Source organism: Heloderma suspectum, chromosome 2 (assembly GCF_057233095.1).
Source record: "Heloderma suspectum isolate Gila_16-S chromosome 2, 16-S_ref, whole genome shotgun sequence".
NCBI lineage: Eukaryota > Metazoa > Chordata > Lepidosauria > Squamata > Helodermatidae > Heloderma > Heloderma suspectum.
Window position 1 is genome coordinate 154748640 of NC_139459.1, and position 20124 is coordinate 154768763.

General features: G+C 43.7%; 1 protein-coding gene across 2 annotated transcripts; it reads right to left on the reverse strand.

The window, feature by feature from the left end:
• Positions 1 to 631: 631 nt before the first annotated feature.
• TENT5C (terminal nucleotidyltransferase 5C) lies at positions 632 to 10442 on the reverse strand. 2 transcript variants are annotated; one of them, XM_084835280.1, is made up of 2 exons: positions 10314 to 10442; positions 632 to 4578 (listed from the first exon to the last, which is right to left on the reverse strand). In XM_084835280.1, the coding sequence occupies exon 2, from the start codon at positions 4558 to 4560 to the stop codon at positions 3397 to 3399; it is 1164 nt and encodes a 387-aa protein (XP_084691406.1). In that variant the 5' UTR covers positions 4561 to 4578; positions 10314 to 10442; the 3' UTR covers positions 632 to 3396. The 2 variants fall into 2 exon arrangements, with proteins under 2 accessions (XP_084691406.1, XP_084691407.1); XM_084835281.1 differs by having other exon boundaries at positions 9992 to 10357.
• Between the last annotated feature and the right edge of the window lie 9682 nt (positions 10443 to 20124).

A 20124-nucleotide genomic window follows, 5' to 3' on the forward strand; every position in this document is an offset into this window, starting at 1 on the left:
ATTCATCTTTTTACATAGAGCTTGGAAGGGATTGTGGGTACTTCCAAGTTGTTGGAAGAGGCACCACTAGTTGTAAGCACAGTTTTGTATGCCTTCAAAAATTGCACCACCCCATAATGGACACCAGCATTTCACATCTAGACTCCATAGCTAATTTTAGCCAGGTTTGTGCTCAGCTGGGTTCCAGTGGGAGGGGAGAATCCTATCAGCTACAGGAGTAGGAGGAGGGGAGCATTTCTTGGATTTTCTACTACTGAAGTATAGAAGGCAAGCTCTGGGATGCCCTAGTCATGTTGCTATCATGGTTATGTACTTAACAGTACTTGAACTCCAGGAGTTTGAGTCAGGACATGATACAGCTTCTTTAGTCTATCCCTAATGCTTTCTTTGTTAGTTAGGTCACAGACATAACTGGCTGGAAGAGATGTGTTCTTGAGAAGTAGACAGAACACATTGGTTCTACATTTATACCTAGCCTAAGGTAGAAAGGAAGCGGGCAAAGAGAACAGCCAATAGTCAGTTTGGAACTGGGCAACTAAAGGGGAAGATTGTAATCTGCTACTGGGATTTTTGAAGGCCCTTAAAAATGGGGTGGGGTGGGGTGAAAAAAGGAAGGACAGCCCGACACACGTAAGTTGGCAAACTTTATTTTTTTACTTTCAAGAAACCAAAACAAGATGCATAGCAGTAGCCCTCCCAAGAGCCTCTCTCTCTCTCTCTTGCCAACTAACACAATAATTTAAAGAAACACACATTTGCCAGAGACATGCATGGCGTAAGTTTCTTCCAATGTAAAGAAATTTTGCTCACAAGCCGACAGTTCATTTCAACTTCACTACTGAACAACAAAAGTCTAAAACCAGCTTGCTGTAGCCCTCTTGATACAACCCTGTCTTATCTTTCCCCACACCCCGAGATGCAATTCTTACAACAGGAACCAATCCAGCAACTGCTACATACTATGTTGTCTTTACATTAATAGCAATAGTGCTCCTTGCTCTCTGGGCAATATTATAAGGCAAGAGAGTGTGATTAAGTTCAGAAACATTCAAGCATTCTGAAGTGACCCAGCAAAATATGCAGTATGGCTAAAGTAATAGAAATGGGCAGGTATTCAGCACTCATACAGAAGTTCAACACTTTTCTGCTTATCCATTTGATTCAGCAAGTACTTCACCCAGGGTACTGCTGCCTTAGAACAGTAATTGTCATCTGCACCTTTATAGATAGAGTTTTATCTCTATGCTGCAGAAGAAATATTACTTTAAAAAAACCTTCATGTTTTGAACAATTTGACAAGACGTCTAAGGACTGCTGTTTATGCCATATTGCTCCAGAATGTATGCTTCTAAATAAGAGTTTTCTCATGATCATGCAACTGACCTTAACTCAAGGGTGGGGGGAACCTGTTGCCCTCCAAATGTTGGTGGACTTCAACCTCCATCAGCCCTAGCTAGCATGGCCAATGGTCAGGAATGATAGACACAGTCATCTAGCAACATCTGGCAGACCACAGGTTCCCCACCCTTGCCTTAATTAGTTCCCTTTTCTGGATATTTATGTAAAGACCACCAATTTAATACACTGTCATGTGCAATAGGAACCTTGTAGAAAGCTATATGGATTGAAAATTAGTTTCCCCTACTTTCTGCCCATACTTGCTAGACAGTGACAGAGGATTTCAAGACTTCTGCTGGGAACTACTGTTTGGATTTGGTAAGCCGATAGTAATTGATAGAACATGGATTCCTTCAATAGAAAGCAAGAAGTTCGATATCACTACCATTGTTGACCAGAAGACTTCATCTACACTGCATAATGCCTTCTCCACGAAGATGATAGTGGAGCTGGAGCAGCACTCCAGACAAGTTTCTGTCTTACAGGAACTTTTCTTGAAGCTCTACCATGACTGATAGAGACTCCTTTGGATACTGAACTTTAAGAGGATTCCCCAAAAAATCCAGCCACCAACTAACCACTGGTCAGGACACTTTACAAGTTTTTCAAGAGGAATCCTCTTGAATTGGAACATTAATGATACAGAAATTCTATCCAAGTCCAAGACATCTACAGGTCTGAAGCCATTATTTCCAGGCTGAGCATTACCACTCTCATCTTCAATAGTATTACTCCAGAAACCCCTAGTCAGGCATACTTGTAATCCAGCAGAGCTGCACATACATATAACATGTCACAGCAAAACAAGATGTTAGCTTTAGAAATTTAGGGGAAAAAAGACCTGACCTAGTTTTTCAACAGAACTCTAGAAAAAAGATTTGTTCCATATTTGTTTTCTATATTTTCCTGGCAGGTCAGTCCAAGATTAAGCTGAAGTTTCATAATCACCAATGCTTTCTAGTCTTTTATTTTAAGTCTGAGACTTAAGCTGTCAGAATTTTGGGGGCATGCAATTTAGAATGGACGATGTCCACCTTCCTGGTGGGAGTTCCAAGCCAACTTCCCTACCGCCTCCTTCTCCCAAAAGACCAGTCTCCCCCAAAATGCTACAGAGGTTGGGGGGGGGGGGGAGAGATCCTGAATGGTGAAGGGGGTTGAGGGGGGATTCCCCCCAAATCAGGCAGCGCTCCCAGTCACCACCTGATTTGGGGGATCCCCACATGCCCTTCAGTACCCATGACACAGCCTACCCCATTCAGAAGGGGCCCCAATCCTCTGTATAGCTTCTTTGGGGGAACTATGTGGGGTGCCGGGGGAAGGAGTGGTGTGAACGCTAGCTTCCTGGAACCCCCTTCTACCAGTGCAATGTTGGATGTTGTCCAATAGCCTTAATTTCTTTAAACTAAAAATGCCATAGAGCTTGCAGAATTCATTCTTTATGGATAAGTTTTCCTCCTCTTCAAGTTTAAATACATCACTACTGCTGCAACACTAAAGGAGTCAACTGCTAATTTAGACTTCCTAGGAAAAAAGAAAATGAATGCAATCCTGCACATAGTTAAGCTGCTTAAATCCCAGTGACTCCAATGGAGTTTTGAGCAGCCTAATTATGTATAGGTCTGTAGCCATGATTTTCCATGGCCATACCAGACAAATCCTCATGATGTGCATATGCTGCAAGGAGACCAATTCAAACTTCATAAAGCAAGATGGACTGGAAGCAGCCATGCAGCTATTACTTCTCTGCCATTGTCCAACAGCATATTTCAATCTTCAGTTTTAAGAAGCTTTGGACAAAGAGACAGACAGACATGAGGGCAGTTTCTCCAGTTACAGGAGAGACTATCCCTTAGGAAAGATGGGGCAACTTTATGGCCTGACCAAGACTAGGAGTATTTAAGAACTCTAAACAGCAGCCCTACTGATTTCTATACAAGAAAAATCAGGAGACATTCCATTCTGGTTGTTTAGGGTCACAGAAAAGCAGAAAGTTAGAAATCAGTTGCAAGGCAGCCAGGTGGGATAAGACTGGCCACAGGTATCTGCAACATAGTAGCTGCTGAAGTTTGCATCGCTGACATATGGAGCTGGCTGGTAATAACAAGTGACATTCATTGCATTGGGGATGATGTTTTGCTCTACCAGAACTCTGAGTGCCAGAAGGGAGATCAGGTTCAGCGTTTGCCTTCGTTCGTGTCCCATGAGGCACACTGTGCTCTCATTCACCACTCTGCGCAAGGTCATTAGATAGTCATATTTGCTCCTGTCCTCTTCAGCAAAGTGGTTCTGCAGGTATGTCTCTAATTTACGCTGCTGTTCCAGAATGTCTGGGAAGTCTATGAAGAACCTAGAGCACATGTAACGCTCTAAGTGTTTGATCTCCTCCTTGTCCATGGGTTTGAAATCCCTCACAAGAAGATTGCTGTACTTCAGGAGCCCCCCTCCCCTAATTTCCTCAGGGTTCTTGGTAGTTATCAGTCTGTTCTTAAGGTGATCGAAGGCTGCCTCAAAGTCGCCATACATACTTTCTCCAATCACAGTCGGGTGGAAGTGTTCAGACATTGGGTTTTCTGAGCAATCATAGTAAAAAAGCAGGGAATCTAGTATTATTTGAAAAGAATCCACACTAAATTCAAACTGCCGCCTTATGCAGTCCACAAACTTGAGTTCTATATTCCTGCCATGCTTGTTGGAGAGAGAGATTAAGCTCCATCTGTCAATTTCAGTGTACACCTTCACCAACTTTTCAATATAGGCTTCCTTGAGGGTCATAGGGGTAATTTTTAGTTTGTTCACTCCTTCGGGCAAATAGTTTAAAAGGGACTGCAAAACCACATCTCTAACTAACTGGAATTCAGTCTCACTTGAGAGAGACACTTGAAAGACAAGATCTAGATCTTTACAACCCAGTCCATTATCTTTGACCAAGACATGACCAGCTGCAGAACCATTCAGGCGGACATCATGAACCCGAATGCTTGCTTCATCCAGCCTGCTGCGAACAGTTTGGATAATATCCTTCAGGGTTATCTTCAAGGTTGGAAAATTGCCACGTCCATGAACTGGTACCACCTCTGACAGGACCTCATGCAGGCGACTGACCTGATCCCAGTTCAGCACGCTGCAGGCCTTGCAGTCAGCATTAGGTTTGTTGTCTGCCATTGTAGGTTAGTGCTTGAACTAGAAGGGAAGAAAACATTTTAGTAAGACCATCCAATTGTGCCAGTAGGGCATACAGCAGATTGAGATTTTGCAATGAGAAGGTCTTCATGGGAGAGCTAACAGTCTGGGCAACTTGTCTGTGCCCCACTGGTCAGCCCTGGTTCCTCAAATTCTACTCACGACCATAGAAAGATTGTGTCCTCGTTCCTGTATATTCAGTTCCTCTTAAAACCTGCTGCTGCTGCTGCATACTTCTTTGCAAATGATCTGAGCAACACTGGCATTGGTTGCTTTGTTTGCTGCCTGAGATAGACTTCTGTCAATACTCTTAAGGGTGCAATGGCTGGCTGGGGAATTGTAGGACTTTTTTCTGTCTAAACATGCATTGGATTGCACCTTAAGTCTTAGAGAATGTTTTGTACCTAGGATACATCTGAGCACATTGGGCAGATTTCTGTATGTGCAATGGGGCTGGCAGAAGCAGACTTTCCCAGCCCACTTTTCCACACAGAGGGTTGGAGAAACTTGCTGATTGGGATAGGGTGGTGTATGTGGGTGTGTGTGTGTGTGTGTGTGTGTGGGGAAATCCCTGAAAATCTGGCCAAGGCACCTTCAACCCATCTTGGGGAATCCCCTTCATCCTCAGCGTCCTGCACCAGAGCCTACCATATTCAGAAGAGTCTCCCACCCCTCTGGGTAAGCCAGGAGTCCTCCATAGCTTCAGGAGGCCTACTACAAGCTTAGGATGGTACGCCAACTGCACCTGTTCCTGGAGAGAGATAGCCTAGCCGCTATAATCCACACATTGGCAACCTCAAGATTGGATTACTGTAACGCACTCTGTGTGGGGCTGCTCTAAGGCTGATTTGGAAGCTGCAGCTAGTGTACAGTAAAGTGACTAGGGTGCCTTACCATGCACATATTACTCCTGTGCTAAAGGATCTACACTGGCCACCAGTTTCCTACTGAACTAGGTTTAAGGTGTTGGTACTAGTATACAAAGCCCTATACAACTCAGGACCAGGTTACCTCAAGGAACATCTCCCCCTATACCAACCTCCCAAGCCACTACGATCTTCAGGGTGTGGGGAAGCTTGCCCATGCTGCTTACAGCCTGACCTGGAGCTGTGCCTTCTCTGGTGACACCAGCCCTGTGGAATGATCTCCCATCTGAGGTATGTCAGGCCTCAGCACTGGCACATTTTAGGCATTTGTTGAAACTGTTATGCATTTACTTTGCCTTTCCCCCAGCCATGAGCTATCTTTGAACCAACCTCTAATATACCATTGTGTATGGTTCTATTATTTTTGTAAAACCCTTTGGGTTTTATTCAAATGTGATGTAGTAAATAAAAATTGCTAATAAATAAATAAAATTGGTGGGCTGCTGGAGGGGCTGATATGGGGAGGGGAGGAAAGTCTGCTTCTACAAGCTCTGTTGCATGCACCTAGGTCTGGATCCAACACATTATTTTGTTCATTTAAAGGCTGCCTTATTGGACAGTGACCTCTCTTAACAACAAATAAAACCCAGATTTTATAATATACTCAAACAGAAATTACAACAAAAAGCCAACAACCATTTTCTGGGTTGGATCCAGATTTAGTCATACTTACAGTAGACCCATTGAAAAAAATGGGACTTGTTACTCATGGCTAACTTAAGTCCCATTGTTTGCAATGGGTTTACTATGATTCAATCTACTCTTCTATCTGTAGAAATTGCAAGTATCAGGCTCAACTGGATAATGTTGGATATGATCAATAAATAATTTTGTTTCCCCCCTTACAGAAATATATGTGCTCTAGGTTTAATTATTAGAGCTTCCTGCCCCTCCTGATTTTTAACATTTTAGATATTATTTTAATCAACTGGGAGCCTGGCATGCTACAAAGCAAAGCACCAGCCTCCAACACCACCACCACAATGACTTTGGGTCCCACATGGCATTTTACCTGGGCGTGTGTGGATGTCTTGCCTGTGGCTATCTGTGTGTTTCTGTGAGCATCACCAGTTTGCTTCTGTGAAGTGTTTAACAAGGGCATATATGTGTTCTAATATTTAAGGTGTGGAACCCAACTCTGCCTTGTACTCAGTTTCTTTGCCAAGTTGCTCGTCTCTAAGCCTTATCAGTTTGCCTTCCATGAAATAGGTTGCAAAGCAAAAACAACAACATGGGTTCAAAAGAGTGGTTTTGTGCTTTGGAGCTCAGACCCCACCTCTCCCTTGTATGCAGGCCCTTGGACAGGTTACTTTTCTTTTAGCTTCGATAGTCTGCCTTCTGAAAAATGGATGCACAGCCATTTTGTGAATGGGCAAGCCCCTCCCCCCCAGACAGCCATTTCATGACAGCATCCATGATGCTCTCTCAAAGTTCAAAATATGCCCACCAACCCAAAAAGGTTGGGGACCCCTGTATTATACTTTAGCTCTTTGGAAGTTTGTAGGCTACCTTGGGGGGCCCTTGTTACTCTTGTTGTTCCAACCAAAAGACACAGTAAATGGGGAGCAGTGGAAGAGGGAAGATTTGAGACAAAGCCAAATGTTTTATGAATGACATTCTAACAACTTCGAAAGCAGCCTGCCTTCATGCAGGAAACATAGACCACCCAGTCCCAAGAACTGTCCAACAGGCAAGTCTCAGCACTATATGTGGGGCTTCCCCCCCCCCCCATTTACAAAGATTAACAGGAACCAAGCATCCAATGCTTTAACTGAACTGGTAAAAAGTTCAGCAGCAATGTCCCCTTTTCTATTCCACTGCTTCCTGAATCACACCTGTTAATACATGTCCAACAGTCATACATATCCTAAGCATATGCTAAGCAGCTCAGGTGGTCACATAAACTCCAATTTACACAAAAGAACAATCTGTGCCATCTAGCTGAGTTCAAAGAGCACCTGCTACTATGAAATGCATAGAAGGGTTTCAGGACAATTTTGACACCTCCAATTCTCTTTCATTTTGAGAGACTGATCTGCAGTTTCACAGAAGTCTCCATGCCTTGACATATATAGCTAATAACAGTGAGCGAGTTACCCTTTCCTGCTTCTTTGGAATTTTTTTTTTTTTTAGTCACTTATGATACTACCAGCTTCCAGAGTTTTGCTATTTGACAATATGTGGTTAGCTTATCGTTTACCAACTTGTTAAAAATATACCGTTTGGATAGTTGATTGCATTATATTATTTTAGGTATAGACAAGCCCTGATCATTTGAACCTCTCTGCATAGGAAGAAAGCGATACACCCCATTTGCATTGCTTGCTCTCATGGATCACTAGTTCACCTTATCTCTTCACAGGGTATCCACAACTGCCCACAGCAATATGCAACTGAACCATAAATTCACGCTAATCTTTAAGCTCTCATTTTATTTCCTAGTGATTGTTGGCGTTATCACCCTTACCATGTTTAGTCTCATCCAGTCCATTTAGAAGAGGTTAGAAATAAGTTGCCTAGATATTTCCCCCCTAAAACTAAAGATAGAATTTCCCAATATCCAGGCATTGGGTTGTATCCAGCTAGTGTCCCTACACAAATGGAAGGCATCCGTCAGCAGAACAGGCAAGGGGTTATCTTCAGCAATTCATCCTCCCCTCTTCAGCCACCCTTCAATCAGCTCCAGAGGGTCCCCCAGATTTAGGGGACTGAAGTGGGAGGGGCAATTGCTAAAAATCACCCTGTTCCGCTGATGGATATCATCTATCAGCAGAGGGACACCAGTTGGGTTCCACTCATTGAACTCACTGTGGTGGAACATGGCCTGATTCACTATTTTTATGGGCAGTTAACAGAATTATTAAATATAATGGGTTGGAGCCACATTAGTGCTTAGCAGAGTTCCACCCAGGGACCAGCATGAACTAACAACACAGGAATGGGGGAATCTCCAAAAATTGCCTCCTGCCCCCTTCCTCCAGCACAGAACCTCCACTGGATCCCAGTCCATTCCATTCATGGAATGACCAATCTAGATCCAACCCAGTAGTTAGTCTAGAAGATTCTTCCCTAGCCCTTCTTACAGTATTTTCTAGACATTATTCACATACACAGGCTTAGGGTGTTTCCAAATAGACAGCTCCTAGCACTACCAGTCAAAAGACATTGTTTAGCTACACTGTTCTTTCCTCAACAGATTTTTTTGTCGAAAGAAAAAAAAGTCTGAAGCAGTGGGAGCAAACAGGAGGACTACAAATAGAGTACAACGTCACCACCCCCCCTAAAATTCCATAAATGAGGCAGGGTGACTGGAAGATAAAAGCTTTGTCTGGAAGCATCCTTAACCTACAGGGTTGAATCCTGCCCACAGTTCATGGCATTCTGCAGCCTCTGTAGTTACTGCACCTATTCAGTAGCTTACTTCTAAGGACATTTCAAAACTTTTTGACTCCATATCTAGAGAATACCACATATTGCAAATGAACAGCCAACAAGCCATTTACGAGCAACACCACTCTACCCCTTTTCTATTTAACATATATGTTTCTATTTAACATAGGAAGCATTCTGTAAAACTTGGAAGCTCACTTTTTTCTTTTTGTTGTGCTTGGGTTTTTCCCTAATAGACCAACATAACTGCTTGCATTAAGTTATCAGGCAAATACTACAAGAAGCAATACTATGTCCCAGGGCATAGTCTGAAGGCACATGAAGCAGCCACCTTGCTGAAGCTAAGCAGGTGTGGGTCTGGTCAGTGCTTGGAGGGGAAACTACCTGAGATCCACATGTAGCCACCTTGAGTTCCATAATGGAAGAAAGGCGGGATATAAATAAATAAAACACTGCATACCCTCCCCAGGAAACAATACTAGAGCACATAGTATTTTGTACCCACCCCCCTTTCCAAGTGGATTGCACTACTCAGTCTATTAAATGTCCTGCAATCCCCTTACAGCTCAGTCTTGTTCATATTACCTAGAAGTATGCTACACTGATTTCAGTGGAACTTACTCCCAAATAGGTATGCTTGGGATTGTAGTCACTGTCTCCTATGCAAACATCTAAGGAAGGAGAAGAGATCAATAGGCAAGGATAAGGTACTGCCAACTTGCTATGACAGAGAGCCTCTAATGGGGACACTGAATAAGCCACATATTGAAGAACAATATGGTGCTTTCAGACAGGTAGATCCTAGCGCTACCGATAAAGAGACAACTGTTCTCTCTTTCCCTCCTTATTAGATTTTCTTTGGTAAGAAAAAAGATGGGAGAAGCAGTTGGAAAAGATGGGAGGGTTACAAATGGAAGGTGGCTTCCTCGGGTGCCCACAACTTTCTGCGAATGAGGCAGGCTGATGTGCAATGCGAGCTTCATCTAGAAGCACTCCTAAACTTCCTTAAATAAGGCAGGGCGATGGCACCAAGAAACCTTGTCTGGAAACACTCTGAGAGCCAACAAAGGCTTGGAGACCGAGTTGCCAGAGCAGACCTTCGCGCAGGGCTGCAGCAGGTTGCTGGGGTGGAGGGCGCGAGAGTCACAACGTGTCACACTCTCCGTCGGAAGGACTCCCTGCAAGGAGAGGCTCCATTCCACCACGCCGGCTTGTGTCACCTCCAAAACAAGCCAGGAGCAGCAGCCGCAGCAAGGCTGCCGCGCGCACAGCAACCAACGCCCGCCCTCCCCAGCGACCGCGGGAGGCCCCCACAGGCAGCAGTTACGGCAGGCGCGCGCGCGCGCTTTCCACCCAAGGACCCCGGGCGAGCCGAGGGCGGGCGGGCCTCCGTGTCGCAGGCACGCGCGGCGGCAGTACCTTCTCCTCCTCCTGACAGCCCGTTCGCGTGCGCGGCACCCAGCATCCCGCTCGCCCTCCGCGCGGCTTCATTTATACGCCCCGCCCTCAAGCGCGAGCCTGCCCCGCTGTAGCAGCCAACCTCGGTCCGCGGAGGGCAAGCGAGGCGGGCCCGCGTGCCGCACGCCGCCCCGTCATTGGCTCCCCCGATCGGGATATACCGGGCTGCGTGTTACTTGGCGATAGCGCTGTGAAGCGTAGTGGGCGGAGTGCGGGTGACCAGAGCTGGTGAGACGCGGAGCAGGTCGGACTCGAGCTGTTTTTTAACTATGTGCCCTGATCCGTTACGGGGCCTGCCGTAGTCTCAAAAAAGAGAGGAGGCAGGGAGGAGGTCGCCGTAAGAACCAACAACCATTCCTGCTTTTGAAGAAACGAAAGGCGTCTACTCCTAACGCATCAGGCGAACTGGGTCACTTCACGGAATGATTTTGTAAATAGACACCTATTTTTCAGCTCCGTAGAGGTTTTGTCTCATTTGGTGCTGTTCCTCTCCCAGCTCACCTGCAGACGTCTCGCATGCAAGAGATTCATATGCTGGCTAAGACCCAACAAAGTTGCTGCTGTAGGAAGCGCACCCAAACTACTTATTGAACCCCTTTTTAAGGCTGCAAGCCTATATCCACTTACCTGGGAGGAAGCTCCATTGAATGCAATGGGACTTACTTCCGAGTAGACATGTACAGGATTGCGCTATGAAATGCTTTAATTATAACTTGAGAATCCCCTCCTGCTTAAGTTAATGCATATATACCATCCATTCACAAGTTATGCTCACAAGTGTGAACCCCAGAGTCTGCAGTCCAACTCTCACATCAGCCATGTATGTCTTACGTATGTTGCAATAAAACACTCAGCACTGCGCACAATAGGTTGCAGAATATCTGTACTTAATCCTGCACCCGATGATGGTGATTTTGGGGACGAGGGAACAAAGCTGTTTTGACTAGGGCCACATTATTGACCAGGGTAACAAGACCCTGGCCTACAGCCCATCATTTCCATAATACACCACTGGTACAGTCTACTCATTTTTCCCTAAACGTTTACCAGTTAAAGGGGTCATTCTCAACTCAAGCCTTAGGCCTGTGATTTCCATAATAAGGCATAATAATTTTAATTATTTCATAATAAGGATGGTGATGCAGAAAAAATATGATGTTGAGGGAAAAAGGGTGATTGAAGTATGAGTTATGCATGCTTTGATTCATAGCACAAAAAAGTCTATGTTACCCCCCAGCAATTTTCAAATGGTCCACAAGAAAAAACATTTGAGAACTATGGCTTAGGCATACAGTCTCTAAATGCAAATTTCCCCTTCCATGAAACAGAACCCAGGATAATAGAATAGACATACAAATGCGCATCTTTGTGGGTTATCTGAGGCATTAGTGTACTATTTCATAGTAGCATGTTCAGGATCATCCAGCCTGAGTGGTTTAAGCTTTATGTGCTCTGATATCACAGTGCAGCTCTGGCTTTCATTGGCCTAGGGGCATAACACTTGAGTGCTAAGGAAAGCTGTAGAGATTTAGAATTCAACTCACACAGTGGACAGCTTTTGCTAAATTAAGCCACTTTGCCTGCACACTATGGCCTTTTGAATGACACTTTGTTGGTGTAGATAGGTTGGGTGTTTCCAGAACCTTTCAATGAATGCAGACAGGCAAACTTGGTGCTTTTCTATGTGATGAAGTTGATGATGGTGATGATTAGAGATAGTATGATAAAGAGCAGGAGGGCATTAACACAAGAACTACAGGAGAGGTGAGTAGAACCTAGATCGGAGTCTACTGATACGGGGTCTGGGCCATTTGCAGCAAATTGACATAGGTTTCTGACTCCCAGTTATTTAACAATAGCAGCAAGAAAGGGCTTATTTGTCCTTTTCCAAATTACGCTGTTGAAACAAAGGAAGCTTGGGGAGTAGAGTGGACCAAGAGTGTATTTTTGTGTATGCAAGGATTGTGAGTTCAGTTCTGGTACTGAAAACAAATTCCTGCCCTGAGTATGCACTCAGAGGCATCCTATTCCTTAATTCTATGTGTATGTCTATCCTCTCTCACAGGCGCTATTTTGTACTTGGCTGGTGAACCTCAGATTTGTAATAAAAAACAAAGTAGATTCTACAAACTTGAATTCTGCCCACCTCTAAACTACAGTGGACCCACTCGAATCCTGTGACAGTAGGGCCCTGTGTTGAGCATCCAGGATTGCAGTAGCTGAGTGTCCACTCCCTATGGAGAGGTTCATACAATCAGCACCTTTACACAAATGCTGTTAGCTATTAACTTGCCCTAGGCTATAGGCTTTGTGTAACAGCCCTAGAGCAGCAAACACTGTCAAGGTGCTGCCTATCTCAAAACTCCAGTCATCTGTTCCAGCTTTGATGCAATTGATCAACACTTTCCCTGATTTGTTTGGCTATTCAATTAACTGGTCAAAGTCTGAAAGGATGCCAATTGGAGACAGTCTATATCCTAGTGTATTAACTAATCAGCAATTTCAATGCTGCCCAATTTTTATTACCTATTTGGGAATAGTCATTCCCAGAGATATATTTCAAAAGATCAACTTAAATTTAAATAAGTTGATTAATGAGATCTCATGAGATTTAGATAGATCGGCATCCTTAAAGTTGAATTTGTAGGGCACTTGAGATGAATATTACACCTCAGATTGTTTCTGTTCTATGTGAGATTCCTCTACTTATACCTGGCAAATAGTTCCAAAAACACAATGCTTTGTTTCGTGCTGGTGTGTGTGTGTGTGTGTGTTCCTTCCTATCATGGATATCTTTGAATGGCTTTCCAGGTCTTGCTATATATCACTGGGTCTGTTTCTTGACCTGTACTAAATTTTGGTCTTTTCCACTTGGATTAGATTGTCCACCTTGGTCAATTTTGGAATCTTCCTGTTTGGAGCCTCTCTCCAAATATATGGCACTAGGCTCTCAGAACATTAGAATGGATAGGGTTCCTCCCGCAATTCTGGCAGTTAGAGAAATGTGGCATATAATGTCATGTCAATTACAATTTGATCCATTTTCTCATGCTTAATTGACTGTATGGGGAAATCCAATTTAAAAATGGGAAAGAAAATGTTTTTGTGGCAGACTTGGACAGATTAGATAGATAGATAGATAGATAGATAGATAGATAACCTTGAATCAATTATTGGGTGCTAACAATGAGTTGTCATTCTCGGCTTTGCGAAATAAATTTGATCTACCTGCTATAGCTGAATGGCAATACTTGCAGTTGCAACATTTGTTAAAATCTAGATTCAGTTCTGTCGCTTTTACAGCTTCAGAGTCCCCTTTGCTATTGGAAACACTTATTGAAGCTGATCAGCTATATCAACCCATGATGGATTCATGTTTATAAATACTTGTTATCAGTAAATAAATATGATACACAGGATCTTAAGCTGGAATGGAATAGGGAACTGGATTGTCTCATTTTGCCTAATCAATGAATCACCACGTTAGCATCTGTGAAGTGTCTGTGGATCTTAGGATATGTCTTATTCAGCAAAAACTCTTATTTTGGTTCTAGTGGACTGCAAAACATTTCTTTAATAAAGGTTTGTCTAACTTGACTAATTGTTGGAGGTGTAATACAACTAATGCTTCTTTTAACTGCATGTTTTGGAAATGCCCAACAGTCACCTCTTTTTAAGGGGAAGTTATTATACAGATAAACTTTGTACTGGAACACTCTTTAATATTTACTGATGCACATGTGCTTTTAAATTATTTACCTGCTTCCTGGAAGTAAACACATGGTCAGTGTAAATGGATTTCCCATGCTCTTTTGACAGCCAAAAGACTGATACTACAACACTGGAAGGATAAATTCTCATCTCCTATAATGCAATGGATTGAGGACCTACACTATCAGTACTCAGAAGGGTGGTATATATATGTGCCACTCGTGAATGGATACATATATAAATATTTGGTCTGCTCTTATTGAAGTTTATATATAATCCACTTTTTCTAGAATGTTGTTGCCAATTGAAATTGATACTTTTATATAAATAATATTTTCTCTTTATTTTTCCTTTTTTATGGTGTTTTGTTTTGTTGAAATTTACAATAAAAATTAATTTAAAAAAACAAACACTGCCAAGTCAAACACAGTTTGACTGCCAAGTCAAAGACAGGTAGACAGTAGTCTACCAAGGGCTTGGGAATCCTTCTGTTTTTGCCTGGGATTGCAAAAACCAGGAAGTTGTCAAGCACCAAGCAGGCCAGGCTGTCATATACATCTGGTAGATTGTGATCAGCATGCTGGGTAACAAATAGCACAGTCCTGAAATAGGGCAATAGATGGTGTTGCCTGGTCTTTATATTCGAGATCTTCAGGATCAAAGCCTCCTTCTTGGGATTTCTAGGTGTAAATTGCAGGGGGAGGGGCCAGAATGAAGATCCAGGCAGTTATCTCCTTGCTTAGAGAGCTGTTGTTATTAGCTCTGCTCCATTAGGCTTCACCTTGAGTTACCAGGCACATCCAGGCTTTGTCCCCTGACCAGAAGTGTAGTGGAGCCAGGGCAGCACCTGCACTATTTGAGTAGCTGGGACACTGACACCATCTGCCACCCCCCTCAGAATTCCCTGTTCCCTCTGAGCTTAGCTGCAGTTCTCACAGAAGATGGGGGCAGGGGGAATGAATTCTTCCAGCAACAATATCTTGCTACCTGTTGTAATGCAATGTTGTAATCCTGTTGGGATGACCTGGTCTTGAACGGGCAGTTAAGATCCCATTCATTTTAGAAAATACTTCTAGATAAAACTTCTAGAAATGGTCTGTTGATATGGATCAACAGGGCTGCCTGAATTTGTGGACTCTCTTTGGGGGTGTGGCTGTGGGGACTTTCATGATGAGCATCTGCACTTTAAAATTTGCTGCTATACCACTGCCCCGGTAGATGCTATTAGTCCTTAGAGAAAGTTGGAGGTGAGTAATGTGATGACATGGGCCCAACACAAGTGGATTGGGGTTCTGCCATCTATTTGATTCATTGGCAGGAATATGGATTTCAAATGGACTACTTTAGGACAAACATAATTTCCATTGTACTACCACACCTAATGGTCTTTTTATTTGACATAGCAAAACCTGTTATGTCTGGGTGGTCCAAGAAAAGGATATGGGCCTGAAAGAATATGTTGGCTCTAGGGTGACCAAAAGAATTTCAGGTCACCCATTGTAAAGGGAGACTACAAACAAACTGATTTACAGGATTGTTCTAAGGATGGGTGCGAAAAGAATACTTCTGAGATTTTCTTGAATTGGCCCTGATTATAAAGAGAATGTATTGAACAGAGAAGGGGGGGGGGGACCCAAACCACAGGAAGTTTAGTTTTTAGAAATGTGTTTCCCCTGCAATGATGTTTGCATAGAACAAAGGACCAAACAAACTAGTAAAGATGTAAATAACTTTACAGAAACAATTGCGGTGGGGGAGAATGTGGGTGAAACTGAGAAACATCTAGTTATTTTGGGGCCTTGTGAGCAAAATCATGAAACCAAACTGTTGGTTACAGAAGCAGATGTTGAATAAAATGAAAAAAAGTTCTTAGAAACAACAAAAGAGAAGCCATCAAATGCAGAAAGTATTTTTCTGTGAAAAAATACTCTGCCTGCTTTGTCACCAGGATTGCTTTAAATGCTTTCAAATGATTTTTGTCCTCCTCAGGCACAATGAAGGTCACTGGTCGAAGCTGGACCATTTGATATACTATTTACTGATCTCAAGTGGATTGTAGTTTACTTTTAACTAAACCCACCTCTTAGGTTAGTTAAATACTGTAATTTTGCCCCTTCCCTTCATATTATGTCATCAGGATTGTATAGTACATTTAATTTTCAGCTGCTGCAGCAGCTGTTGATGTTTTCTAGATCATGTTCAGATTTGGACTTAAGTATACCGGGATACTTTCCCTGTATACTTCCTAAAGGAGGGGCCATAGCTCAGTGGTACAGCACATGCTTTGCAAGTCCAAGGACACAAGCTTGGTGTCCAAAATCTCAGGCAGCAGGACCTGAAAAGAGTTTCTGGCAGAGAGCCACTGCTATGTAACTCAGCACAAGGCAGCCTCAAAAAGACGTGTGTGTGTGTGTGTGTGTGTGTGTGTGTGGTAGATAGATATAAAATACTTAAATCCTGCTCTTACAGAGAGCTGACAAGCAGTGGTCTCCCATCAAGACTGGTGTATTAGGTCCCCATGCCTACCCAGCTTCAGCACTGCTGCCACATAAGGTACCCCTAAGCCATTAAATACACCCACACTGTGTAGTTAGTGCTCTTAGCATGCAATCCTATGCATGTTTAGACAGAAATAAGTCCTGTAAGTCCAGAAATACATCCTGGCAGCCTTGGGGATCCTGGGAATTGTATGACTTATTTCTCTCTAAACATGCATAAGATTGCACCTTTAACCAATTTTGAGATTTAGCACAATCATCAAGTCTGCTTGCAGTGCTGTCAATCATACTTGGTTTATAATCCATTCAATTTACATTTTTTACTCCCATCTGGTAGATGCTGATGCCAAGTTTAATTCTTGCTCTAATTGGCCAGAGCCAAAGGTGGCTGGGACCACCCCTTTTCTGGGCACCCTTCTCTCTCTCTCTCTCTCTCTGACATTCCCTTCTCTCTCTCTCCCCCTCTCTCCCCCTTCCTTCCCAGCAGGCTGCCAGGGGAGGGGCAGTTTGCTGATTACTTGTAGGGGGCTTTTGAAATCAAGCTAAAGGGCATAGGTTGCCCATCCCTGGTTCACAGCAAAATCCTACACATGAACTCAATGACACTTCTGAGTAGACAACGGGACTTACTCTCAGGAAAGTGGGTATAGGATTGCACTGTTATAAATTCTTTATGTTTACATTTGTATTGGTAGCAAGATATTGCAGTATGACAATATGAACCATAGATGCACTGGGAAGGGTTGCTAAAATTATTAAAAACAACAACAAAGCATTATAGGGGTTTAGCATTACATCCCCATAATGCTATGCAGACAGCCTGGATCTTGGGGTGGGGGGCTGTACACTAGGGCAAACCCACCCATCCCCAAATGTGGAGGATCACCACTCACCACTGGGTAATCCCTCCCTTCACTTCCCGTGCCACCATTAAACTACACCCTTTATCTAACACATACCTTTCCCCTTAAGAAAACTGACCAATAGGTGTGAGACAAAACAGATTGGAGGTGCCAGAAAAGTAAACAAAGACATCATGTTTCATTAAAAAGAAAACAAGAAAGCTTATTATTTTAAAAATGTTGCTACTGCTTAAAAAAAGGGTTTCTACAGTTACCTTTACCACCAGTTAGGTGCTGTAAGCCTGCTGTATAGGTACCAATTCCTATCTCCAGCTGTAAGCCAATTCCCCTATCAAGCACCAGCTGTTAACTCATAGGCCTAACATGAAGGCTTGAATGGTAGTCTTCTTTCTGATCATGTTTGACTTCCACCTGGAACCTTCAACACTGTTCCCCAGGCTTCTCCTGAAGTCTTCAGCTGAGTCCAGAGCTGCTCAGTCCCCACACCACCCGCACTAAGCTGTCCCTCAGGCGTCAGCTCTCTCCTCTGAAGGCTCCTCCAGGAGTCCCCGTCTCCCTCTTGCAGACCTTCTTTGCCTTCTGCCTCATGTGCTCTTAGCTCAGCTTCCCAGTCTAGTAGCTGCTGCTCCTCTTGGCTGAAGTCTTCTTCAGGCTCCCTAACCTCTCTCATGAAGACACTTCCTCAGGCAACTTTCCAGTCAGATTCCTCCTGATAGACTCTCCTGTCAGACTCTTCACAGCTCCTTATATCTGTTCTAGTCAGAACCCTCCAGCCAATCAGCTTTCGGGTGACCAACATTCTGTCACCCCATCTCTGCGTAAATGTCCGACCAATGGCCATCTTTAGAATCAGATGGTATCAATTTCAGTCCTGTCTTTCATATAAGGAGAATCTGGCTTCATTTTAACCTCCTAGTGGTAATGGTTTGACTTCTCGTAGTGGTAACAGCCAACTTGCCAGCTGGCCAACTTGCTGGCCAACTTGCCAGCACCCCATATTTACAATGTAACTCCGGTCAGGCACAAACCCTAAGTACTATACATACATGTTTCTTTTACTGTTAACCCCTTCAGACCTTCAGTGGTTGAAACAAAACATAACAGTTAAACTTTTACCTCAGTTTTTTCACATGCTATTATAGTTTTTAAAAAATAGCATTTTAGGAGCATACCCCTATAACGCTATTAAGAAAAAAAGATGGCAGGGGGTGGGGGGAGAACATATTTCTGGTCACTACCATTAACTACATTGCTAAATGGCTTTCCTGCTGCGTAGAGTACCAGTATGGCAGCTAAAGCTGACATTTTATATTCTGAGGTATTTAAGCTAAGCCCATTTTAAATCCAGCATTAATGGAAATGTTTGACTTCCTGGATTCACAGCTTATCATTCAACCAAATCTCCACTACAAGTTCAGTTATTTTCTAGACCAACAGTGTCAAAGCATACTGTTTCTTGTTCAAATATATAGGGATGGAACTTTCACTCTGACTGGTTACAGGTCTAGAAACGATGTCTGATGAGATAATCACATGTCTACTATGCAGTTGACTTGAAAGGGGGTGAAATGCACTGCCACCTTGGCAATGACACTGGCCTAGGAAGCTGGGCCGCCCCTCCCTTTGGTATCCTGACAACTTGACCCTGCCTGTAACCATGAGGTGGTGTAATTTCAGATGTGGTGACCTCTTCGCCTAGGCACCCTGGGGCAACATATGGCCTGCTGCCACAATACACTTAACATCTAATGAACTCAGAAGGTCACCCCTGGTTAGTAGTTGGATGGGAGACCACCTGGGAATCAGGCTTCCTGCACTGAGCAGGGGGCTGGACTCGATGGTCTTGTAGGCCCCTTCCAACCCTATGATTCTATGATAAACACAACAAATTATTATTATTATTATATTTCTATACTGCCCCATATCCGAAGCTCTCTCGGTGGTTTACAAAGGCTAAAAACATTAAAAATAAATATGCACAATTTAAAACAAAAAAACACACAGACAGTATACACAGAGAAAAAAATACCTAAAAACAACTTTTGAGCAATCAGCCAAACCATAAAGCAAATCCAGGATCAATTAAAACTCATCACATGCTGCCAAATGCCTGGGAAAAAAGAAAAGCCTTGACCTGGCACTGAAAAGATAAAAATGTTGGTGCCAGGCCAGCCTCATCAGGGAGATCATTCTACAATTGGGGGGCTGCCACTGAGAAGGCCCCTCCCTTGTTGCTGTCTTCCAAGCCTCTCTTGGAGTAGGCACCCAGAGGAGGGTCTTAGATGTAGGGATGGACGAAAGTCCCTTACCTGATCCCGAAGCTTGCTTTGCGGTGGGGGGGAGGTGCTCCGACTCTCTCCCCGAAATTCTGGCTGGGTGGGGAGGCACCCCATCCCTCCCCCCCGAAATTCTGGCCGGGGGGAGGCGCCCCGTCCCTCTGGCCACGAAACCTCCTCTCCTGCTGGGACGCAAATGGCGGCGGCTGTAGCCGCCGCCGTTTGCATCCCTGCAGTCAGCCGTGATAGGCTAAGTAAATGTTTACGTAGCCTATCATGGCTGACTTAAAAAAAAAAAAAAGCGTGTACACAAATGGCGGCGCCCATGGGCGCCGCCATTTGCTTTCCTTGTTTTGGCACGTGTAGGAATTTGCGTTCCTTATTTTGACACGTGTAGTCTACGTAAACATTTACGTAGACTATG

Coding starts and splice junctions, on each gene's coding strand:
- TENT5C (XM_084835280.1), bottom strand. CDS start 4,560: ATGGCAGACAACAAACCTAATGCTGACTGCAAGGCCTGCAGCGTGCTG.